The following is a 23057-nucleotide window of genomic DNA, read 5'->3' as shown; positions in this document are numbered from 1 at the left end:
ATTGATTTTTCTGTGTAATTTGACAATATAGAGCCTCCCCTAAGTTCAGAATTACTATACTCTTCCCAGTTCTCCAAATGATCTTTTTTTGTCTCCTTTGCCACACAATCTTCTTGATCTTCTGCTCCTGCATATTTCCTTTCTTCTCTTTAAGCTCTCCTTTCATAGTCTATCAAACTTACAACTTCTCTTCTCTCAAGCAGATGATTCTTGAATCTCTCCCTAGACCAGATCTCTGAGTGACAAAGTCCAAATAATCCCCTTGTGGATTTTCCACCTCATCCTCAACATATTCATAATGTCCTTATTGCTTCTGTCCATTAATGTGCTCCTTCTAACTTTATTGTTTGTCTGTGTCACCACCATCAAAACTTGGCACTTAATAAATACCCTTTGAATTGTATTTCTACATGGCCTTGAAATAGCTCTAGGAACTAATCTCTCTGTGTTAGGCATGCCTCTGGACAAAAAAAGGAGATGAAGAAAATTAGCTTGTCTTAATCTAAGGCAAAGACTTACAGCACATAAGAGAGGTATTCTCAATGGTTATTCTAGAGGGAAGTCCACTTTCTACCAAAATAAAAAAGCTGGGGTCATACTGTTATCTAAGGAATACCCCAGCTAAACATGAAATGGCTTGTCACCACAAAGTTGGCCCCTCAGGCAATGAATTCTGGAGTTGATTACCATTTAATATTAAGACACTAAAAAAGGAAGCCTGGAGACTACTTCTGAGAGCAAAGATGACAAAAACAAGCAGTGAATAGCTATAACTCTCCCATGCTCACCTTTGGGTAATCATAAAGTACCATTCAAAACAGATTCTGGAATAGCAGAACCAGCAAGGAACTGCAGCAAACCAATCTTTTAGTCCAGGAAACTTGGAAGATTTTTTTTGGGGAAATGGGGTCCATTTCGCTCAGACAAAGGTAAGATACAGTCCAGGACAAGTAGCTTTTCAGTAAGACAGCAACAAGCCCTAGCTCAGCAAATTATCAGAAGATCCTGAAATCCAGTAAAGTAGAATGGGGAAATGCCAATACCAGTTCTCCTAGCCCCATGTGCTTTAGCATAGCCAAGAGAGTCAGGAGTTTTCTGCTCTGGGAATCACCATGTCCTTTGGCACAGTCCTGGGCACATAGGCAGCTTCTAGAGGCCTGACTGCCAAGCCCTTTAGTGTAGCCTGGGGGAAAATGCAGAACCCTCCCCCCAGGCCTCAGTACCAGATAAGTTGCTAGACCCCTACAACTTCCAGCAACATTAGCCACTATCTTCCCATCTCCTCAATGTAGCACCAGACATGAAGTTCCCCCATAAGCATCAGAGAATAAGTAAAAACTAGGATCTGCAGCCACTGTCACAAGAAGTCTAAGACAGTACTATTTCTATCCCAGGAGCAGAGCTTAAATTTGAAACAAAGGAAAAAGACCATAAGCCAAAAAGAATCTGAGCATTGAAAGTTATTATGGTGACCAAGATATAAATTTAGAAGAGGACAACAATGTCAAAATATCTATAGGGCAAAACCAAAACACAAAAGGGAAGAAGTCTAAAACCCAGGGAAAAACTCATAGAAGAGCTCAAAAATCATATAAGAGAGTAGAACAACAACTGGGGAAAAAAATGATGATACAATAGAATCAACAATTTTGAAAACTGCTTTAAAAATAGAATTGGTCATATGGAAAAGGAGATACAAAAGTGCATTGAAGAAAACAACTACTTAAAGAGTATATTAGGTTAAATGGAAAAGACCAATGCAACCATAAAAGCAGGAAACTGGGAAATAATTTTTCAAGTAAGTATGTCTGATGAAGCCTTCATTTCTCAAATACTGAGTCAAATATATAAGAATACAAGCTATTCCCCAACTGATAAATGGTTAAAGAATACAAAACAGGCAGTTTTCAGATGAAGAAATCAAAGCTATCTAAATGCATATGAAGAAGTGCTTAAAACCACTTTTGACTAGATAAATGCATATTGAAATGACTCTGAATCGTCTGAGCTGCCAGAACTCTAATCTTCCCTTCATTTCTCAGAGGGACTTTTAAATTTTGTGATTATTACTAGTAAAAACATTTAATTACTATTGATTAAATAAGCACTATCACACCTATCAGATTGGCTAATATGACAAAAAAAGGAAAGTGATAAATCTTGGAGAAGATGTGGGAACACTGGGACACTAATACACTGGTAGAATTTTTGGTAGAATTCTGAACTAATCCAACCATTCTGGAGATCAACTTGGAATTATGCCCAAAGGTCGACCAAACTGTTCATGCCCTTTGATCCAGAAATACCACTACTGCATTCCAAGAAAATTATAAAAAAGGAAAAAGAATCTATAGGTACAAAAATATTTATATTACCCCTCTGCATGATGGTAAAGTATTGGAAACTGAGGGGATGCCCATCATTCAGGAAATGGTTGAATAAGCTGTGGATATGAATGTGATGAAATACTATTATGCAATAATAAATGATGAACCTGAAAAGATTTGTATGAACTTATGCAAAGTAAAATGAGCAGAACTAGGAAAACTTTTTATGCTGTGTCAGCAACTATGTATGACTCAACTCTTCTCAGCAACACAATAATCTAAGATAAGTACAAAGGACTCACAAAGGAAAACGCTATCCATAACCAGATAAAAAAAAAACTGATGGATTTTAAATACAGATCAAAACATATTTTTTACCTTATTCTAGTCTTTCTTGTGTTTTTTTCTACTTTGAATGTGTTTCTTCTTTCACAACTGTAACTAATATGTAAATATATTGGACATGATAGCACATATAAAATCTATATCAAAATGCCTACCATTTGAAGAAAGAGAGGAGAAAAAAGTAAAACTCAACATTTTGCAAAAATGGACACTAAAAATTTTCTTAACATGTAACGGGGGAAAATATTGTTTTTTAAATAAAAGCAAAAACAAAACATAAAAAGAAAACCTGCCAAACACTATGAGGACTCAGAAACTTTCAAATGCATGTAGACAGGAGAAGCCTTATGCTAAACTACAAAAGACAGCATGCATTCTCTTGGCCTTCAGCTCATACAACCAACCTCTGTCTTCCCAGAGAGCCTTACCTCCACAATCATCTTGACAGTCGGTAATGTCGTGGCAATGTTCTGGGGGTGGGGAGGTCGGACCGTTATTGGCACACAGCCTGCATATAGGCAGCCATAAAAAGCTGCAATTAGGTCTATTCCTGCATGAAGCACAAAACAGAAACTCTCAGCTGAAAATCAGATTGTTTAATCAGTCACCCCTGTCAGCATAAATACTACTTTGAAGTAACTTAGGAGAAGGTTAACTGAACAGCTAAGCTCTTTAACAGGCTTATTTTTCAGTCCCTCGTCACTATCTGTTAAGTTTCACTGACTGCATTCATTCTTGCTACTCTTTTGGGCATTGAATGCCCAAGGAGCTGCCAAAACTTTAATCTTTCTTTCATTTCTCAGAGGGACTTTTAAATTTTTTGATTATTACTAGTAAAAACATTTAATCACTATTGATTAAATAAGCAACAGCACATACTTAACAGAATAAATTAGCAAATAGAATAAGTTTAAGCAAAAAGAACATCTTTGCAAATTGGAATTTCTTTTTGAAATTTGTAACTAACCCATCATGGAATTGTGCTGCCTAGAAATGTAGTGTCTAGACCCTTGTACAAGCCTCAATAAACTAATTTTAGTTTCCAGAATAGAAAATGAAATGGGAACTTCTAGGAATTTTTTAGGAATTGAATTCATTGTGAGAGGTTTTGGATTACACAGGTGTATTTGCTGATGAGCACCAGAGTTCATTATAACAGGTTTCTTGGCAAGATAGTAAGGTCGCAGATGTCTGGAGCTCTATATTTTGCCCTCTCACCTGGGGGGTAAACCAAGGCCACATGATCTCCATCTTGCAAGTGCCCTCTTTCCATCAACATAACAGCAATCTTCTCAGCTCGTTTATGCAGCTGGACACATGTCAAGGAGTTGGCTATCGTGCCCTGAATATTGAGAGAAGATCAGACCAGGTAAGCATTTGTGGTTTTTTCAATCCAGCAATTACTTTGCTTCCTGACCAAGGGAGATGCTATTTAGAAAGACAACTTAAAGACAACCTATTATAGATCGATTATATCATAGAGTATATAGGCTTTTCTTATAGACCATTTTATCATTCTTAGAATGCAATATAAGTATGTTATTATTACTATAATTAGCATTAGGATAGCTTTGAAACATGGAACTTCAAATAGTATAAGAATAAGATATTTCACAGAATTTTAAGTTGGAAGGGCCCTTTAATGGTCCTCTATTCCAACCCCCACACAAAAAGGAATACCTCTGTAATATACTTGAGGAAAAGTCATGCAAATTCTATGTGAAGGCCCCCAAGGAGAGGATCCCACCACCAATCATCACTAGTTCTTTCTACTGTTGGAAAGCTCTAATTAATATGGAGTTTTCTTTAATAAGAAGCCAAAATTAGCCTTTTCCCAACTTTGATCAACTATTTCTGGTTTTGCCCTTTGGGAGTATGTACATGAAATACTTGGATATTTCTTTAAATAATTATCTGAAATATGGCAGTAAATGCACCCTTCTGGTGATTTAAGGACTTGGCATATCAATAAGGATCTGTGATATTCCATAGCCAGATTCTGCAAAAATCATCACCCATATAAAAAAATTTATCAAAATCACAAGATAATAGGAAACTACATTTATTTAGAAGGAGTACTAAATAGTAGGTTCTTGAGAAAAAAATATTGATAAAGAATGATTTCAAATAAGGATACAAGATTCAAAACAACAGTAGTGACCATTTACATAGTGCTTTAAGATTTAAAAAAAACTTTCTTTCTAATACCCTAGTGAAGGAAATATGTAAGTAAAAATATCCCCATTTTACAGTTGAAGAAACTGAGGTTTGGAAGTTAAATAATACAATTTTTACAATAACATAGGAAGTATCTGAGTTAGAATTGAATCCAGGTCAGGAATTTGAATCAAGTCTGGTACTCATGACACATAACATACACAGAAAACCATAGCAAAAAATAAAAACAATTCTGTAATTAAATGAGGATATAAGTTGCAATCAATATTTATATTTGTTCTTTGCATTCATATACTTCATACCATAATGTCCCAGCAGGGCTATTAAATCTGTAACCCATCTCAATATCCTCAAATGAGGTATAAACCAGATTATGACATAACAAAGAAATATTTAACAAAATAAACACACAATAGAACATAGAGAACATTAATACTTTTCTAGGTTAATATGTAGCCCACAGGGATCCTTATGAGTGGCTTATTGCTTCATTTCTATCTGAGTTTGACACCATTGGGGTACAGCATTTCCCAGGGTGAAGAAACTGCAATATAACTTTGTCTAATAGTTTTCTGTTCTCTTCAAATTGTAGTTTTAAAAGTTCAGTAGAAAAAAGGAGCCTGGAGCTTTTTATATAATAAGAAGCTATTTTTGTCAGCAGGAAGTCAGTTGTAAAAACCTCAGAAGTGGAAAAAGACTAATTAGAGTATAATCTCTATCCAGTATAATCTCTCTCCAGAATAGCCGATATGGATACAAGGAAATAAGAGTGTCATAGAAGAATTGCCACTAGAAGGATCATTCTTGAAAGAAGATTGTCATGGGATTTGCCAGATTTAGGAAGTTGCTCTGAAATCTGATTTTCATTCCTTTTTTGCTGGGACACCACTGGGTTAAGACAGCATGCTAGTCTAACAGGATGAGGGGGCAACTTGAAGCTCACGTCAATGGAATAAAAAAAGCTGTGCAATAGGAGTTTGATTTTTCTTTGAAGGTACTAATTGAATGATTAGCTAGCTAAAAAAAAGCACCAAAATATCTTTTTTTGATAAGCAATATATAATCATGTGTGCTAGCTGTTCCTGAAGACGGCAGAGGATTCACATAAGTGAATGGGCTTGAAGATGTAAAAGTCAAAAGTCTTAAGTTTCCTTAAACTATGACTGAAACAGTTAATGTATTGAAAGTAGGTACTTATATTTCAGTGTGGATACTTTGTATTTGTCCAAAGAGTTAATTTTCTAGATGAGGCTCTTTAAATTGCTTCTTTAATTTTCAACCTTTCCACATATATTTTTTGTTTGTGTAAACACCAAAAAAGACAAAAAAGCTTCATATGACCATTCCAGTCTCTTTTGTTTCTCTTCCTTTTTTTGTAGTCAAAATCCTAGAAAGAGCTGTTGTCTTCATTTTCTCTCCTCACTTCTCAACCCCATGCAAGCTAGCCTCTGATCTCACCACTCAACTGTTCTCTCTAAAGACATAACTGTTTAGCTGCAAATTTGGTGACTTTTTTTGGATCTTTTCTTGTAACTCCTCATTTGATATTATTAGTCACTCTCCTCCTGGATACCCTTTTCCCTCACTTTGTTTTCTTCCTATTACTTGGAAGTCAGTCCTCATGTTTTATTAAGTCATTATCCATGTCACAGACATGAACCATCAAGTCACAAATTTTCTATTCTGGGTTCTCTTCTCTTCTCATTCTAGAACTACTCTGTGATTCATCGAATTACAAAGCTCCCATGATCATCTTTATGCAGAGGACTCTTCTTGAGTTCCAGTTCTATGTTACCATTGGTCTATTTGAACATTTCCAACTCAATGTCCTCTGTAGATCTCACACTCAATATGCCCCCAATAGAACTGTCTTCTTCCCCCAAACCTACCCCTCTTCTGAACTGCCTTACTTCTGATGAAAGCACTACCATCCTTCTAGATACCCAAATTTATCTCTACCCAAATTTATTTCCCTACCTATTCATATTCCTTCCTACTACCTATCTCATCTACTGTCAAATCTGATCAGTTTTACATGTACAACATTACTCTGTCTCGTTTTCTCCAATAACATGGCTACCACTGTATATATCCCCATGAACTGTACCTAGGACTCCTAGGTTTCCCAGGTTCAGGTCTCTCTATTCTCCAATCAACCTTCACCAAATATTTCTAGAAAAATTCTAGTAGTTCCCTATTGCCTTTAGGATAAAATGTAAACTCCTCTATTTGGCTTTTGGAATTCTTCCCCATTTAGCTGTTTCCTGGCTTATTACATACTACTTTTCTTTACATTTTTACTTTAACTGATTTGCTTCACTCAAATTTGTTTCAGCACAGGGATTGGCCCAAACTAGAATCCCAAACACCCTTTAAACAGTCCAGTTCAAGTGCTACCTGCTTCAGGATAATAGCCCAGCCCAGAATCTAGTGCTCCTTCAAAAACTTATTATTTTCTTACATTAGAAACAACTGGAGCAGAATGTATAGAGCTCTGGATCTGGAGTCAGGAAAATCTGAGTTCTAATATGACCTCAGATACTTAAAAGTTGTGTGATTCTGGGCAAATCACTTAACCTTGGTTTGCCTAAGTTTCCTTTTCTGTAAATTGAGGATTATACTAGCATGTATCTTCCATAGTTGTTGGGAGGATTGAATGAGATAATATTTGTAAAGTGCTTAGTGCAGTGCCTGATATGTAGTAGGTACTTCATAAATGCTTACTCATTGATTGTGAGGCAAAAGGCTCAAATGTCTTGTTTAAGGCCACATGGCTTTTGTGTCTAATCCAAACTAGAACCAGAAGCCAGGTTTCACAAATTCATTTCCAGTGCTCTTTCAACTATATTTCATGATGCATTTAAAAAAAACATTTTATAGAAAAAGGCATAATTAATTAGCTCAGGTGATCAGTGCTCTGAGGTGTTTCCAGGAAATGTATTTTGAGTTGTATGACACAACCTATTTGTGTTTTGATGGCTATTGCATTAAATTAATTTTTGGAGTATTGCCATTTTTATTCTATCATTTCTACAAGTGAACAATGAGTGTAACTAATTATTTGTCTTCCTTTATTTTAGTCATTGGTGCTTAATTCCTATAATATTTGCTAGGGTTTTTGTAAATTGTAAATTGTAAATAGAATCTCTTTTATATAAGAAAAATGCACAGAATTCATGTATTCCTCAACCTCAATGATCTCATTTATTAGCTCAATTTTATGGTTGAGACAGATTTTCTAAATACATTATTGTGACATCAGCGGATAATGATATTCTGATGTCTTCATTTCCAATGTTAATTCCTATGATTTTTTCTCTAATTACAATTGTTAGCATTTCTAATATTATATCAGAGGGTGTTCATCTTTTGACTCCTTAACATTTTCCATATTATACCTTTATTATCTTTTTTGGGGTATAGAGGAAATGACATACACTGAAAGATTACTTTCATGAAGTATAATTCCTCCCCCTCCTCCTCAATTCTGATTTATTGTTTTTCCATTTGACAAGTGTTATAGTAAGGGAACACACAATATGATTCTTCAAGGGTCACCTTTCACAAAGTGGGAAAAATTTGTAAATGTATGCAATATAAAAACATTAATAGAACTGAAAGTGACTTGCAAAAAAAGGGTAAGAGGAAAGATTATAATGGTATTAGGGCAGTGCAAAAACTGGGATAAATACCTGATAAAAAATGACAGCTTTACCTGACCAAAAAAAAGAAAGAAGAAAAATCAGTGCAAACTTAAATGGAGACATTCCTATGATCAAAGATATTGTGAGAAAATGGATTCTTCATAAAGGTTAAGTGGAATCAGTGATTATCTTTGAGAATAGGTTTTGAGCTGAACTCAGAGGCTAGATTCTAGAATTTCAGACCCAGAAGAGACATTCAAGATCTGTTTAAATGTTTTCATTTTACAATAGGGGAAAATAAAGATTGGAGAGGTTAGTTACTTGTACAATATAATACAAGTAACAGCAGTTCCAAGACTAGAGGCTAGGTCAGTTCAAATCATTGCATCAGACTGAGCTATTTCATAGGAAAAAATCCCAGAAGATGAGAACACAGTAACTTAGTTTAATCACCAAATGGTTTTACACAAAGAACAAATCTCTTTCAAAGTCAGGAGATTCTACTCTGGGAATTACCAGTATAGAAACAGAATTGCAGTGATAGGATACAGTCAGAGTAAGGGCATGAAGATGGAATGGAGTAGAGTGTCATATGTGAGGGTCAGAAAGATCTGTTTGGCAACACTGCTAAGTGCAAGGAGGAATATCTAAGGTTGGAAAGCTAGAGTAATTTATATTTTATTCTAGAGACAATAGAATCCACAGTAGTTTAACTAGAAGAGAGAGATGGTCATACTTACACTTAAGAAAAAACATTTCAGCAGCTATGTGGAAGATAAATGGATTTTCCAATATTCAAGAGAACTATTAAGATGAGCTTTCTGACAAATGGCTTTCTAGAACTACATTACTGTCAACAAAACCTAAAATCTCACAGAACACTCCGGTTGTATCTTAAATAACCAGCTAAATATTATTTCTGTAGTGGCAAGGAATAATTTACTTGTTTCTGATGGAAAATTGTACCAGTGTGACTTACTGGCTAGGCAACTTTGATCAAGTCAATTAATCACACTGAGCCTCAGTTTCCTCATCTGTAAAAAAGGAATAATATTTGTATTACCTGCCTCAGCCTAGACTGTGAGGATTTCATAAGAAAACAGAATCACAGAATTTCAGAGGTAGGAAGAAATCTAAGGGCCCATCTAATTCAACTTGCACCTGAAAAAGAATCTCCTTATTTAACATAAAGTATTTTTAAAATCGTGATTCAGCTTTTTCTTAAAGCCATCAAATAAGAGAAAACAAAATACTCCAAAAGCAACACATTTTACTTTTGGATAGATATTTTTATTAGGATGTCTTTACATCAAGTTTATATTTTCCTCCTTGCAATTTCTGTCCATAGGACCAAAAAAGAATATATCTAATCCTTCTTCTGGGGGATGATACCCTTGATACCCTTTCAAACAAATGCAGATAACTACTATACCCCTTTTAAGTATACAAAGTACCCTATGAACTATAAAGCACTACATAAATGCCAGCTTTAATTATTGCTGTCCTAACATCACAACATAATATGAATTATGAAAATAACTCTTATTTATCACAATTTATTTTATAATTGGAACTCAGTGCTTCTTATATTGGCAGGCATATAAAAATGCAAAATTTAATCTCACCAAGTTGTCTAACATTAACAATACTCCAAGGCACCAAACAATTTGGGAACATTACTGTAGCATTATAAATAGTGGGTATTTTTTAAACTGAATGACCTTCCAACCAGGCTCTGTCATTGGCTCAATGACAGTTTTACAAGGTGAGCATTTTTCACATTTGAATCCAATACCAGTAGTCATTACTACTTGGTCTCTGATGACTTTAATAAAAACTTTTGGCTCAAAGGGAAGAACACTAATTTTTTAGTGACCTTTTTCAGATAGCATCTTTTATTGCAAGTTACTGGACTCCAGGTAGATAGTTCTTCTTCCTTTGAATCCCTTAACATCATTCATAGGAAAATCTAAAGGCTCTCTTTGTAAAGCTAATATGAAGAAGAATGAATTGAGAAAAAGAATCTAGTAGAATAGTCTCAACAAAAGAAACAGAAAAACATATAACTGACATATAACCTTGGGAGACATTTTAAAAGACTAGAAGTGTAAGTTTTCACATCACTTTCTCTCTACAAACTTAGAACCACATCACCTCCACAAATGCCATCAATTTTATCTTCTCATTGAACTCCTGCCATGGAACCATTGTGAGTGCTGACAAATCAAGCTTTTGCTTTATATTGCACAAAATCAGGTCCCCATTTTACTTTCTGACCATTAGTTCCAAATCACCCCAATATCATATACTTTTCATCCCCTTTCTACTTCTTTATTTGTTGTCTTCCCACACTATTAGAACATAGGCTCCCTGAGGGCAACATCTATATTGCTTGCTTATATTTTCATCCTTAGAGTAAAGTGCCTGTCATATAGTAAGCTCTTAAATGCTTGTTCATTCATTCAGTCTGTCTATATTTGTCTTGCTAACACACCCTGAAAATCCTTGCTCTATAAATAATCTTAGTGTTTTTGTCATAGACACTTTCAGCATAACTTAATGTAATGAAACAAGGGCAAGCCTGAAGAAATAGGAAAAAATGAGCAAATAATCAGAAGTCTATATCCTTAAACATTATTACAAGTAAAGAGAATTGAAATTTTGGCTGCCATTTTTAAAAGATTCTTATAATAGATATTCTGTCTGTTTCTTTGTCTCTGTCTCTCCTCCTCCTTTCATCTTCCTTACCCTTCCTCCCTCCCTTCAATTCCTCCTCTCTCGCTTTCTTTCTCCTTCACCAAATTCAAAGAATGGAGAATTTTCTTTGATTTGCAATGAATCTAATTTTTATTCATCACTAAGCCCAAGTGCACAGCTCTAGTATTTTTTCGCTGCAATGCCGATGAAGGGGAAGAAACTTCGAGATGAGGGGGCCTCAGAGCACAACAGTATAATCGGATATTGTCAAGAATCACTCACATTTATGAACCAAAGGTTCCATCATTTCCAAAGGAGTTGGTAATCTACCTGAAAATGAAGAGCTAGTCAGACAGCATCAGGATTCTTTACTAGCTTGCAGATAATTTTAAGTGGAAATGACAATATAACAACTGTAGAAAGTATGTTTTATGCCTTCAAATATGAAATCAGTTTCTCTAGGAAGGGAGAAAAAGTAACTGAATGTAATTGCTTGAATCTACACCTTTGGACCATCAGAATTGAAATATAATGGAACAAAAATATTATGATGCAGTAGATAGAGGGCTGACCTTGAGGATAGGAAGATCAAGTTTCAGGTTCTGCCTTTTATATTGGATGGGTGGGTGGGGAGTAATGTTCATTCTTATGCAAATTAATTCACCTCTCAGGGATTCAGTCTCCATATTTATAAAATGGTGGTACCAAAAGATTTCTGAGGTTCATTCCCACTCGAAAATAATGGTCTTATATAGGGTACAGAAAATTTGTCAATCCAAATTGGTGACAAGGTCCCTACACTGATAAGAATTACAACTCTTGACTATGAGAAAACAAAAATTAAGAAATAGAAGGAACATAGTACTTCTTGTTTAGAACTAGAATTGCTCTCAGTATATGGAAATTTTTTTGTCCAATAATTCTTTTCTGTGTTCTCAGCTGTTGGTAGCTTTACAACGTTTGAGAAATACTAAGCTGTCTATAGGAGTCAAAGAGCCTTCTATGTCAGCAAACTCTCTTTTCCTCAGTTTAACCTAAAAACTTTTTATTTGTGGTTTCATTCCCATCAACTGAAATCTGGCTGTATTCTTTGTCCTTTTCAGAAAAATTTGGTCATTTTCAATGGAACACAATTTTTAGACTACTATTCTATAAATTAACTCAACAGCTATAGATTCAGGAGTATATACGAGGCTCATACCAATGCTCCCAATATGCCAGTAGTATGTCACTTATATTGTATCACTGGGTGATTTGTAGGAGACCATTATATGGGTTCTTCTACCATAACAATCTCTAAAGTTAAATTTATATTCTTAAATGACAATTTTCCCTTAGTAAACTGAGAAGCTTTATTGATTAGCTATGGATTTAACTGAATATTCTTAAAGCTGTATTTATTTTTAGTCTGTATTATTCTCTTTAAGCTAATGACTTACATGTGTTCTTTTGTATTTTTTAGAATAATTTGGAGTAGGCATAAGCCAATCAATACATGTGCTTCAAATCAAATCCCATAACTTAAAGCAGATTTCTGGTGGGCAATATCTTGACTGCCCATGTTGTAGCAGACTGGCTCTGCATGTGCTGCTGCCTTTATGTTTTCAGATGGAGATCACAGATAACTCTACTTTTACCTGTCTGGCCATCAATATCCTCATCCATATAGTGGGCTAGATAAGTGAAAAGATGCTTTCTAATTCTAAAATCCTATGATTTCATCATCTACAGAAACCATTGCAAGTCTGGATAAAGTTATGGAAAGAGGAAGTAGAATATAAGCTCCTTGAGGATAGGGACTGTTTTTCATTTCTATTTTTGTATAGTCTATGAAATGCTATGAAGCTTACTAAAAGCTTGAATTAAATGGAATTGAGACAAAAACTCTAGGACAAAGAAAGCAGAGAAGTTTCTTTGGACAAGCTAGATCACTAAGAAGATCTTTTGAGGAGTAGAGAGGAGATATAGAACATAGATTGTGTTGTATGTTCTTGTACATCTCTGGAAAAGATGTTCCTTCAAATTTTATAGTATACTTTCAGTTCAAAATTAATGATATTTTGTAAACTAAAGAATCTGAATCTTTTAAATATAATCATCAGACTAATTTCTTTTTCAGGAATAAATGCAATTGTTAACTCTGATGTACCACCTCATATGTATGAGATTGACTAACATGACAGAAAAGAAAAATGAAATATCGGAGGAGATATGAAAAAATTGGAGCATTGGTGGAAGTGTGAATTGATCCAACCATTCTGAGGACTTTTAAGACTATGTATAATGTCCTTGGACTCAGAATTATCATTACTAGGTATTTACTAGGTCTGTATCCCAGTAAGACCAAAGGAAAAAGAAAAGAACCTCTAAGTACGGATATGTTTATACCAGCTCTTTTGTGGTAACTAAGGTTTGAGGGCATGCCCATCAACTGGGAATGGCTGAACAAGTTGTGATGTAATATTGCTGTGCTATAAGGAATTATGAACAGGATACTTTCAGAAAAACCTAAGTAGACTTATATGAACTGATGAAAGTGAAGTGAGTAGAACTTTAGAGCAAAGATTTTAAACTGGTTCACAACACCATATGTGGTGATGCAACTGAACGTGAAGATTGTGAATTATGATTTATTAACAGTAAATGTTTGGTATGTATACTTATTTTATATACCTATATACCTGGGATCACATAAAAATTCCTCAGGTGAAAAGGGGCTGCAAATTAAGAAATCCTGCTATAGCAGGTCTTCCCCTCATAGATCGACATTTTTTGTGATGGTAAATTGGTCTATATATTGTCTCAATTTTTAATTAGCCCTTAGAAATTGAATGAACATGGCCTCAGACAAACTTGGGAAAGATTTAATTTAGAAAGGTCGTGGTCACCCACTGCATTCTGGACTATCACCCATCATCTTAACCTTTGCCTTGCAATTAGATTTGAATAGCTATGGAGAAGAGAGCAAGACTGATGACTTTGTGCAACATGCCTTAAATCCAATCTCATCTAGTCAAGATGTCACCCTTGGGAATGCCCAATAGCAAATGCAACAATAGCAACAACAAGAGTTGTTGCTCCCAAGCACTATGATTCTCCAAAGTCAGGAATACATAGATTCAAGTCCTATTTCCCTTAAATAAGATTTGTGTGACTGTGAACAAATCACTTAATCTCTTGATATCCCAGGCTTGGATATCCAACTTGCTGAGACTAGAAAGTATAGAAGAACTACTGACTTATGTTGACAGAGGGAGTTTCCACACCTGGAAGTTCTTCACATTCATGAAATCCCAGGTCTAAATCAAAATTTCAATGCAATACACATATTTCTATTTTCAAGGGTTGGGAAAGAGGAGGGATAGGGAAAAAAAAAGTATTCTGCAAACAATGTTGCTATATATAAACCGTATCTATTTGAATTTAAATTACAAATAATGACAAATATTACTACTTATATAGAAAAACAATCAATAACTAAAAAGGAGTGATGACAAATTTAAAAGTATTTAAAATAAGGAAGAATGAAATCAAAGAAAAGACCAAGCCAGGAATATTATGAAGGAGGAAAAACAATGACACCAAAAACTCTAAAGAAGTAAAATAGATTTTATATAAGGTGAAATTTCTGAAGAAAAAGGCAAAAATGACTTACCCTACAGTTAAGCAGCGTGTACAGGACATGATCAGGTGTGGTCTGAGCTCTCCACTGCAAAACCTCTGAGAGAAACAGGAACTACAACAAAGCACAATCATTAGGCTCAGGCTATTGGAACTGGGGCCTTTACTCTCCTTTCCAACAACAGAATAAGCCAATTCCGTCTGGAAAGCTTTCAGGATCACTTCCAGCAGCTGTTTTCCCCAATCCAAATACCATAGGAAAGGCAGCACAATTATATTCCGCAGCTAAAATCCTCTGCAAACATAACCAAGAATAAACAGCTTGGTTATAATTTTTGGCCTAATGCAATTCAATGTTTTTATATTATTCTGAGTTGTTGGCTCACAGACCAAAGTCCCTAGTAAGTGTGGAAACCCTAAATTTATATGTGGGCAGAACAAGTCAGATCTCCCTACATAAGGAATACATTTGTTACTATGTCTCTTGCAAGGCTTCAAAAAGTACCTAGAGCCCCTCTGTATTTAGATTTTTAAAAAAAGTAAAGATTTCTAAACTAGTTACTGGACTAAGCAGACTATCACTAGAAGGGATTTCTTCATATTAAAAGAAAACACGGTACTCTCACAATTATATACATCCCACTGGGTCACTTTCTCAGATCATTACAATGCTTGTATTTCACCAATGGGCTGTCCCACATTCTGGGGAAGGAAGGAGAAACAGGAGAAGAAAGGAGAAGGAGAAAGAGAAAGACAAAAGAAGAGGGGGGAGAATGGGAGGAAGGACAAAGGAGAGAGACAGACAATGTCAGATATATACACAGAGAGATAGAAACAAAGTCAGAGAAAGACACACATGGAGTTGGACACACACACAAATATACACAAATACACTATGTATATATAGGGGAGGGAGAAAATGATGTGACCTATAATAAAACAATCTTATAGCCTAGTGAGGTACTTCATGCTATAGTTAAACTTCTACTCATTTCTATTAAAATGGCAGCTGCAGCTATATGATGATTTTGTCCAATTAACTATATATTTACACTAAGATTCCTTCTTATCTAGGAAGTACCTGATATGATTAAACACAGTACTACTTTAGGTCTTTAAATCTGAAAATAATGGGCATTTTTAACCCTATGTGTTGGGAAAGATGGTATTTAAGGTAAAAATTATATTAAAAAGCAGGACTTGGTTTCTAATAAGTCTCACTCTCCTGCCTTCAAGGGCATGAATTACTCGGAAGAAACAGCTCTCATACCTGGGTTTCTGAGCAGTTTTGTGTCACAATCTGAAGCAGCAAGAGCTTCATTAAAGAAAGGTCAGAAGCAGGGCTTCCACTGGGAGTTACAGCAGCAGAGAAGAATTGAGGAAAAGAAGGAACAGGAGGAAAAGGGATGGTTGGAACACCGGGTAATTTAAGGGATGTGAAATGAAGTCAGCAAGGATTTCCAAGATTTCCTTCCTAAATCCCCTAAATTATCAAATTAAAGGATGAATCAGGTCACCCCTTTTGCATATCATTCAATGGTTTTGACTACATGTCTATTGTTTCTCTTTAAAAAGTGTCTATCTGTCTACAACCCATATAAAACAACATGTTTCTATTTCAGAGCAAGAATGGGTATAGAGTACTTCACAATAGACAGTATCTTCCAAGTCTGCAAAGGACTACATTAGTCTTTTATTAGCTTCACATTCATAGAAACTATAGTGCAAACACTCCCAAGGCTTACCTTTCTGGCCTGATCATTGTCTTCTATCTGCCCAAGGTCTCTGCCACTAGCTTGAGCAATTCTTTTCCCAGACACAAGGTTCCCCACCATCACAGAGGCAGGGCCAATTTCTGTTAAGAGACAGAAAAAAATCGTCAAGAAAATTATAAGGTTCCACCCCAAATTAGTATCATTCCCCTTGGGCAAGAGAATCACTTGCTCTCTACTAACTTTAGAGAGACATGCTCTTATAGCATTTTAAAAGAAACATATGAATTACAGTAAGATCAAAAATGTTAATTTTAACTATCTTGGGTTGGATCAATCATAATGAAAAGTTTTATTTTGGACTCAAGGAGTGCAAACTGATTTAAATATAAGATATTAGTAAATCCCCTCTCCATCTCTCTTTTCTCCTTCCCTCTCTCTCCCTCCCTTTCCTTCCTCTCTCCTTCCCTCCCTTCGTCTGTCCTCCCTCCTCACACACATACTATCTATCTATCTATCTATTCCAAATCCAAATGAGAAATAACTATTTTGGATTACCTCAATCACTGTCCCTCCCCATTTCCACACATAATGGAGTTCCTAAAAGGGAAATCTCACATTTTGCAAAATCTTTTGAATTAGATTCCAGGAATAAGATTATTGGGGTAAGAGGAAGAAGAATCATTTGACTATCCATTTTATTGACTGAAGAAATATCAAGTACTCTCAGCAAATCTAGAATAAACACTTAAAAAGAGAAACTGCTTTGAAATAAAAGATACTGCAAAATTAATAATGTTTTAAAAATTCTATAGTTACTCATTATTTTAAGGAAACTTAGGTCTAAACTAATAGAATGTTTTATTTAAGACTACACACAAAACGCATAGAAGAGAGAGTGTGAGAACTTTCGAGTGCTCCTATTGCACCCAGATTCCTTGCTTCTTTCTTTTGTTTTAAGAATACATCTTTGAAGTATAATGCAGTTATTTTCAAAGAAAGTCTGGTTTAATGAATAGGCCACTGATCTGAATCACTGGGTTCAAATCCTGCAACACATGCTTATTAACTACACGACCCTGCTTAAGACACTGAACTCAATGGGCATCTAGTTGCTTATCTATAAAAAAGAAGAGGTTCAATTTTATGGCCCATAAAAGCTATTCTAAATCAAAATCTATGCTCCTATGATCCTGCAATGTATGATAAGCATGATTTTTTAAAAATGAAAATAATTGCCTCATTTTATGAACTACAGAACTCCTCAGAATTTCTAATGATTCCTTGGACCTCCAGGGACCTAACCTACAGACCTCAAAATATCACCATTGGCAGATCCAGTGCCTGCTTTCTTTTTTTTTTTTTTTTTGACAGAATGGCCCTGAGAAACAAAGATAGGCATGTAATGAGATAGAGCTGCTAGTTGTTCAAGCACATTTTGAACTTTAGGGGAGAATATTCCATTGAGTTTTAAAAATTCCTATGTCAAAGCAAATCATAGTGTTTGGTGGCTATAGTGGTGGTGTTTTTTCAGGCTAGAATTGCATATCAATCATGGTCAGATTTTGTATCTTGTTGGGAATATAAACTGAAATCCCCTATCCAAATTTTCTTACGTTTGTGAAAAAAACATCATGTGATCAGGTAAGACATATCCATAAATGCACATGTATTCATATGCAAAGATAAGTACATACTTGTTGATATATATATGTGCCAGGAACTATACTAAGTACTTTATAATGATTATTTTATACGGTCTGCACAACAACCTTAGGAGGTAGATACTATTATTATCTCCATTTTACAGTTGAGGAAACTGAGGGAAACTAAGGTTAAATGGATAAATACATATTTGCACATTAACATGAAAAGCAGCCTGTTTTATAGTGTTGTGTTGTGTGACCTTGGACAGCTCACAACTTCTCAGTGCCTAATGCTCAGTAACTCTGCAAGACTGCAAGTTGTACAAGAGTTGCTGATATGCATTGGTAAGGGGAGTTTCCTGCACTGATAAAACCATGTAATATCAATGTAAACAAATATATGCATATAGATAGACACATGAACATATAAACACAAACAAATATGCCACTGATAACTTTGTCTAAAAGATGTGAGATGGAATAAGGAAAAACTTCACTAGTGAACTTGCACTTTATTATAAGAACCACTCAATTTTCCTGGTTTATTTATACAGTTGTAAAGAAAGAAAATATATAATACTGGCTCTATATTAGATGGTCACTAAACAGTTGTTGATTATTTTAAAAAGACCAGCTTGATTTTTTTTCTGAAGCTGAATAGCCCTTATTTAAATGTCAGTCCCAACCGAGGAGATCCCACCTGGCTCTAGGATGAAACCAATCAAAGCCAAGGGGAAAAAAAAGCCATTCTAATGAAGATGGGGCACTGCAAAGTGAAGAATCAGAATTTAAGGTTCATTCATTACCACAGAGTATCAGAGCTGGAATGGAGTTCAGGTGCTTGAAAAAGATGCATACTTGAAAAAGAATTGATTCTCTTACACATCCAACAAATGGCCATTTAGCATCTGATGAAAACCTCCAGTGACAGAGGAGCTGAACTTCCCCAAGAAACCCATCCTATTTTGGGCTAGCTCTAATTGCTATGACTCTGCAACTTCCCCTTGACTGCTTTCACTTCGGCCCTCTGAGGACAAGCAGAACAAAGCTAATCCTTTTTTCACATGACAGCCTTTCAAATCCTCCCAGACAGCGAGGTTTCCCTCTGGTCTCCTCTTCTTCAGAATAAACATGCTGGCTCCTTCAAATGATCTTCCTATGGCATTGATGAAAGCCTTCAACCAATCCAGTTGTCTTCTACTGGATATCTTCCAGCTTATCAGCACTTAGAACTGAACCCAGTCCTCCAGATGACAGGAACCTCCACAGACGGATTTCTGGGCTGCCATTCTGGCAGTCCGATTTCAGGCAATTTTTAAGCTAGTGAGCATGTACGATAATCAAACTGTGCCTAATGTTTTTAGCAGAGCCTTTGTTGATTTTCATGTACTATTTGGAGGGTGGGGATGGGGAGGAGTAAGGATTAGCTTTTTTCCTTGGTAAAGTGGTCATGCTGCACACAAATATTCTCATCAACAAAATTCAAAGGAAACTTGGTACCCTAACTGTGTGGCCAAAATGAATGGAACCACCGTACTACTTAGAGCTTTTTTATTTAATTGCTTTTGTATGGATAATTAAATAGACTTGTAGTCTTCAATCTTACTTGCTAATTTTCTCTTGTTAGTGTCTTAAGTCACTGTGACTGAATGCTAGGTAAGATGTTCCTTTTAACCAGCTATCTAGAGGTCAATCTAAAGTATATATGAATAACATGGGGTTTCCATATTGTATATTCTGTAGGACCATTATAACTAGGGGATGCAGTTCTTCTCTTTGTCTTACTTATTTCTACTGACCTCAACTTTATGTAACTTTGGAGACTTTAGCCTATCTGCTCTGCAAAAAGCCAGGAAAACATATTTTCCTAGTTGTTGCTAGGAGACAAGAAAACTTTTTCATTTATAAAAATTTATCCTCCCCGAGAACAAATGATTTTCCTCTCTACTTAAAGAAAGGAGGGTATGGAAGAAAAATTCTTGTAGCACATCACCCTTCTTCCAAACTGAATATATAAAATGGAGATGTGTCCCCAGAATGCAGGTACCTGTAGCTCCCATTGATTCCTTCCCCATTATAGATTTATCAGCACCTACATGTCTAGCTCTTATTGATCTCTCTACTTTACAATGGTTGATAAATTCATACTGGGACACGGGCAGAGACTTTATCTAGGACAGATGTTTCCAGATAGATAATTCACAACCATAAGAAATATTTTTTCCCTTTGAGGCACTGTTCTTTCCATGGACATTGCACATAATTGTCATAAGCAGCATCATCCCCCAGCCTCTCTGATGAAATGCATTCCAGGAAATCTCAAAAACTCGACCATTACTGCTTGATTTAACTGGACTGTCTCATTGGCAGGTTTATGACCAATTAATGTCTTCATTGTTGAATGCAAATATATCTACATGATTTTTTCCCCAAAATAATTATGGTCTAAAGAAGGAAGATGAAACATGATACCCATCTCTTGACAGAGAAGCAATGATCTTTATACGTAGAAATAAACATATCTGTTCATATATGGGAAGAGGACTTTTACTTGAAGGTTGTATTACAATGTTATTCATACAGGAAATGCCAAATAATCTTTATTGTGATAAGGATTTGGCTACAAAAGTTAGAAGGGAAATTTTGAAACATCCAGCCTAAACCAATCATCTGACATATGAGGGAATAAATTGATTTGCTTAAGATCATACATCATCACCATCACTATCATCATTAATATTTGTGTAGTGTTCATTCTGTATCAGATTCTATGCTATAGGCTTTGGAAATATTAACTCATTTGATTCTTACAACAATCCTAGGAGGTAGGTAGTTATTTTCTACATTTTTCAGAATGGAAAACTGAGGCAAAAAGAGCTTCAATGACTTGCAATTTTAGTAAGAGAGGTTGGATTTGAACTTGTCTTCTTGAGTCTAGGCCTTCTATCCTAGAAGGATAGAAACTTCTACACATTTATTAAGGGACAGAGTTGGGATTTCTGACTCTAGGTCTTTTGACTCTAAGAGTGTATTAATAGAAAAAAAAAACAAATCAACAATTTGAAAAGAATTTTCCCTAAATACAAAACATATAAAAGGAGTATTGATCTTTCATTGCATCATCTTTTCAATTCTCAGATTCTGGCAAAATGGGCTGTATAATATAATACAATCTCCTTAGTTTTGTAGATTTTTTCAGTTATCAGAAGGATGTCAGTTTTTCTCTTTAGATAGTATCTATAATAATCTGGGAGGTAGAAAAGGAATTTTTCTTGATCTATGACAAAATAATCAATCCCTCTGGTCATTAGAATAGTATCCTATTTGGGGGCACATTTCCAACATAAATTTGTTGACCATATCTAAATGGTCTTCTCCTGCTCACTTCTCAAGCATTCATGTCTCTTCCTTTGTATCTAGAACCACTGATTGTCTGAGTGATTCACTCGGTCTGTGGTAATGAAATGGCTCAAATAGTAGAGTGGGTATTGAGCTGCAGGACACAATCATATATTTTATACTAAATAACCCACTGGTAAGTTCTGATCCTACTATAAATTTTAATAAGACAGAAACAGATATGTCTAGATAAAGTAATTGTTGTTTTATGATTCCCAACATTATTTATGTTCTGAGATAATATGAGACACAAAAGGTGATTTTTCATCCTTTTAAATCATTCACAGAAGTGTGATGCATTGTGTTTCCTAATGTCTCCCTGAACAGAACCATTATACATATGTTATTTAGAAAAATGAATATATCTCTGGGAACTGCAATCCTACAGTTTATAAGAGTAACCAAGCCAAGAAATAAGAAAACACAAAAGGAGATGAAATAAATTTTTGAACAACTTCTGTTATATTTCCATTTAGGAAAGTCATTAGGAGAAAAAATTATTCAGAAAAAAAGATAATAGTAATCAAAGACAGTATAATTTGACTAGAAAAATGGGAAATAAGTCTGACTAGCTGAGTTCCATTTTGAGAGAACTAGCTTATATCAGAAAAATACTGATAATCTTTTTTGTATTTATGGATATTTAAGATAACTTCATAAAAGTTTAACTCCAGTGGGCTCTCTGGAATGTAGAAGTGATCCTGGGTTTTTAGACACAGGTAGAGTGTACTGTTGGGACAGTATAACTAGGAATCCTCAATTTTTTTAAATAGGGGGCTAGTTCACGTCCCTCAGACTGTTGGAGGGCTGGACTATATTAAAAACAAAAACTTTGTTTTGGGGGCCTTTAAATAAAGAAACTTCATAACCCTAGGTGAGGGGGATAAACGTCCTCAGCTGCCACATCTGGCCTACGGGCCAGAATTTGAGGACCCCCCTGGTATAAGCTGATATGATAATGATGAAAATGGACTGTCTACTTCTTATTGAAGGAATGGCTTGGCCACAATTGGAAATTATCTTCACAAGACAGATTATAATGTAGTGAGCTCCTCCCTCACTTCCTCTCTTCCTTCCTTTCTACCTTAAAGATCTAGGTTTAGGACTTTAAATCTTGATGATCTTAAATAAATCTCAGCTTTTCTAGGCCTACCATTCCCCCCAAACAACCTTATGAAGTAAAAAGAAAGGGCAATACTAATCTCAATGTTACAGATGAGGTCATGAAGATATAGCAAGATTAAATGACTTATCTGAGATCCCAGAGTTTCTTTACAATAGAGTGAAGATTAGAATTGGGTTTCTTTACTCTTGGTCTAGTATACACTTCCTTTAGGGATATATTGAAACCAACTCATATCAGCTTGAGAAACTATTATATTTTTAGTTTGAACATTTGTACCTCAGAAATTAGCAAAAACTCCAAATAATGTCTCGACCAATTATTGTGTTGTCTCAACTTAACAGAATGATGGAAACAATGTTTAT

At 35.2% G+C, this 23057-nt stretch overlaps 1 protein-coding gene across 7 annotated transcripts in view; it reads right to left on the bottom strand.

The window, feature by feature from the left end:
* The window catches only part of DIP2C (disco interacting protein 2 homolog C), a 593021-nt gene that overhangs the window by 90647 nt on the left and 479317 nt on the right, over nucleotides 1–23057 (bottom strand). For all 7 annotated transcript variants that reach the window (XM_052001629.1, XM_052001630.1, XM_052001631.1 and 4 more), the window contains 4 exons: nucleotides 16558–16667; nucleotides 14847–14927; nucleotides 3891–4014; nucleotides 3101–3222 (listed from right to left, as the gene is read on the bottom strand). In XM_052001629.1, coding sequence (XP_051857589.1) covers nucleotides 3101–3222; nucleotides 3891–4014; nucleotides 14847–14927; nucleotides 16558–16667 — 437 coding nt within the window. The remainder of the gene's footprint in view (nucleotides 1–3100; nucleotides 3223–3890; nucleotides 4015–14846; nucleotides 14928–16557; nucleotides 16668–23057) is intronic.

Source organism: Antechinus flavipes, chromosome 5 (assembly GCF_016432865.1).
Source record: "Antechinus flavipes isolate AdamAnt ecotype Samford, QLD, Australia chromosome 5, AdamAnt_v2, whole genome shotgun sequence".
In the NCBI taxonomy this organism is placed as follows: Eukaryota; Metazoa; Chordata; class Mammalia; order Dasyuromorphia; family Dasyuridae; genus Antechinus; species Antechinus flavipes.
Note: the sequence above shows the minus strand (reverse complement) of the source record. Positions and strands in the feature narration are given on the sequence as shown.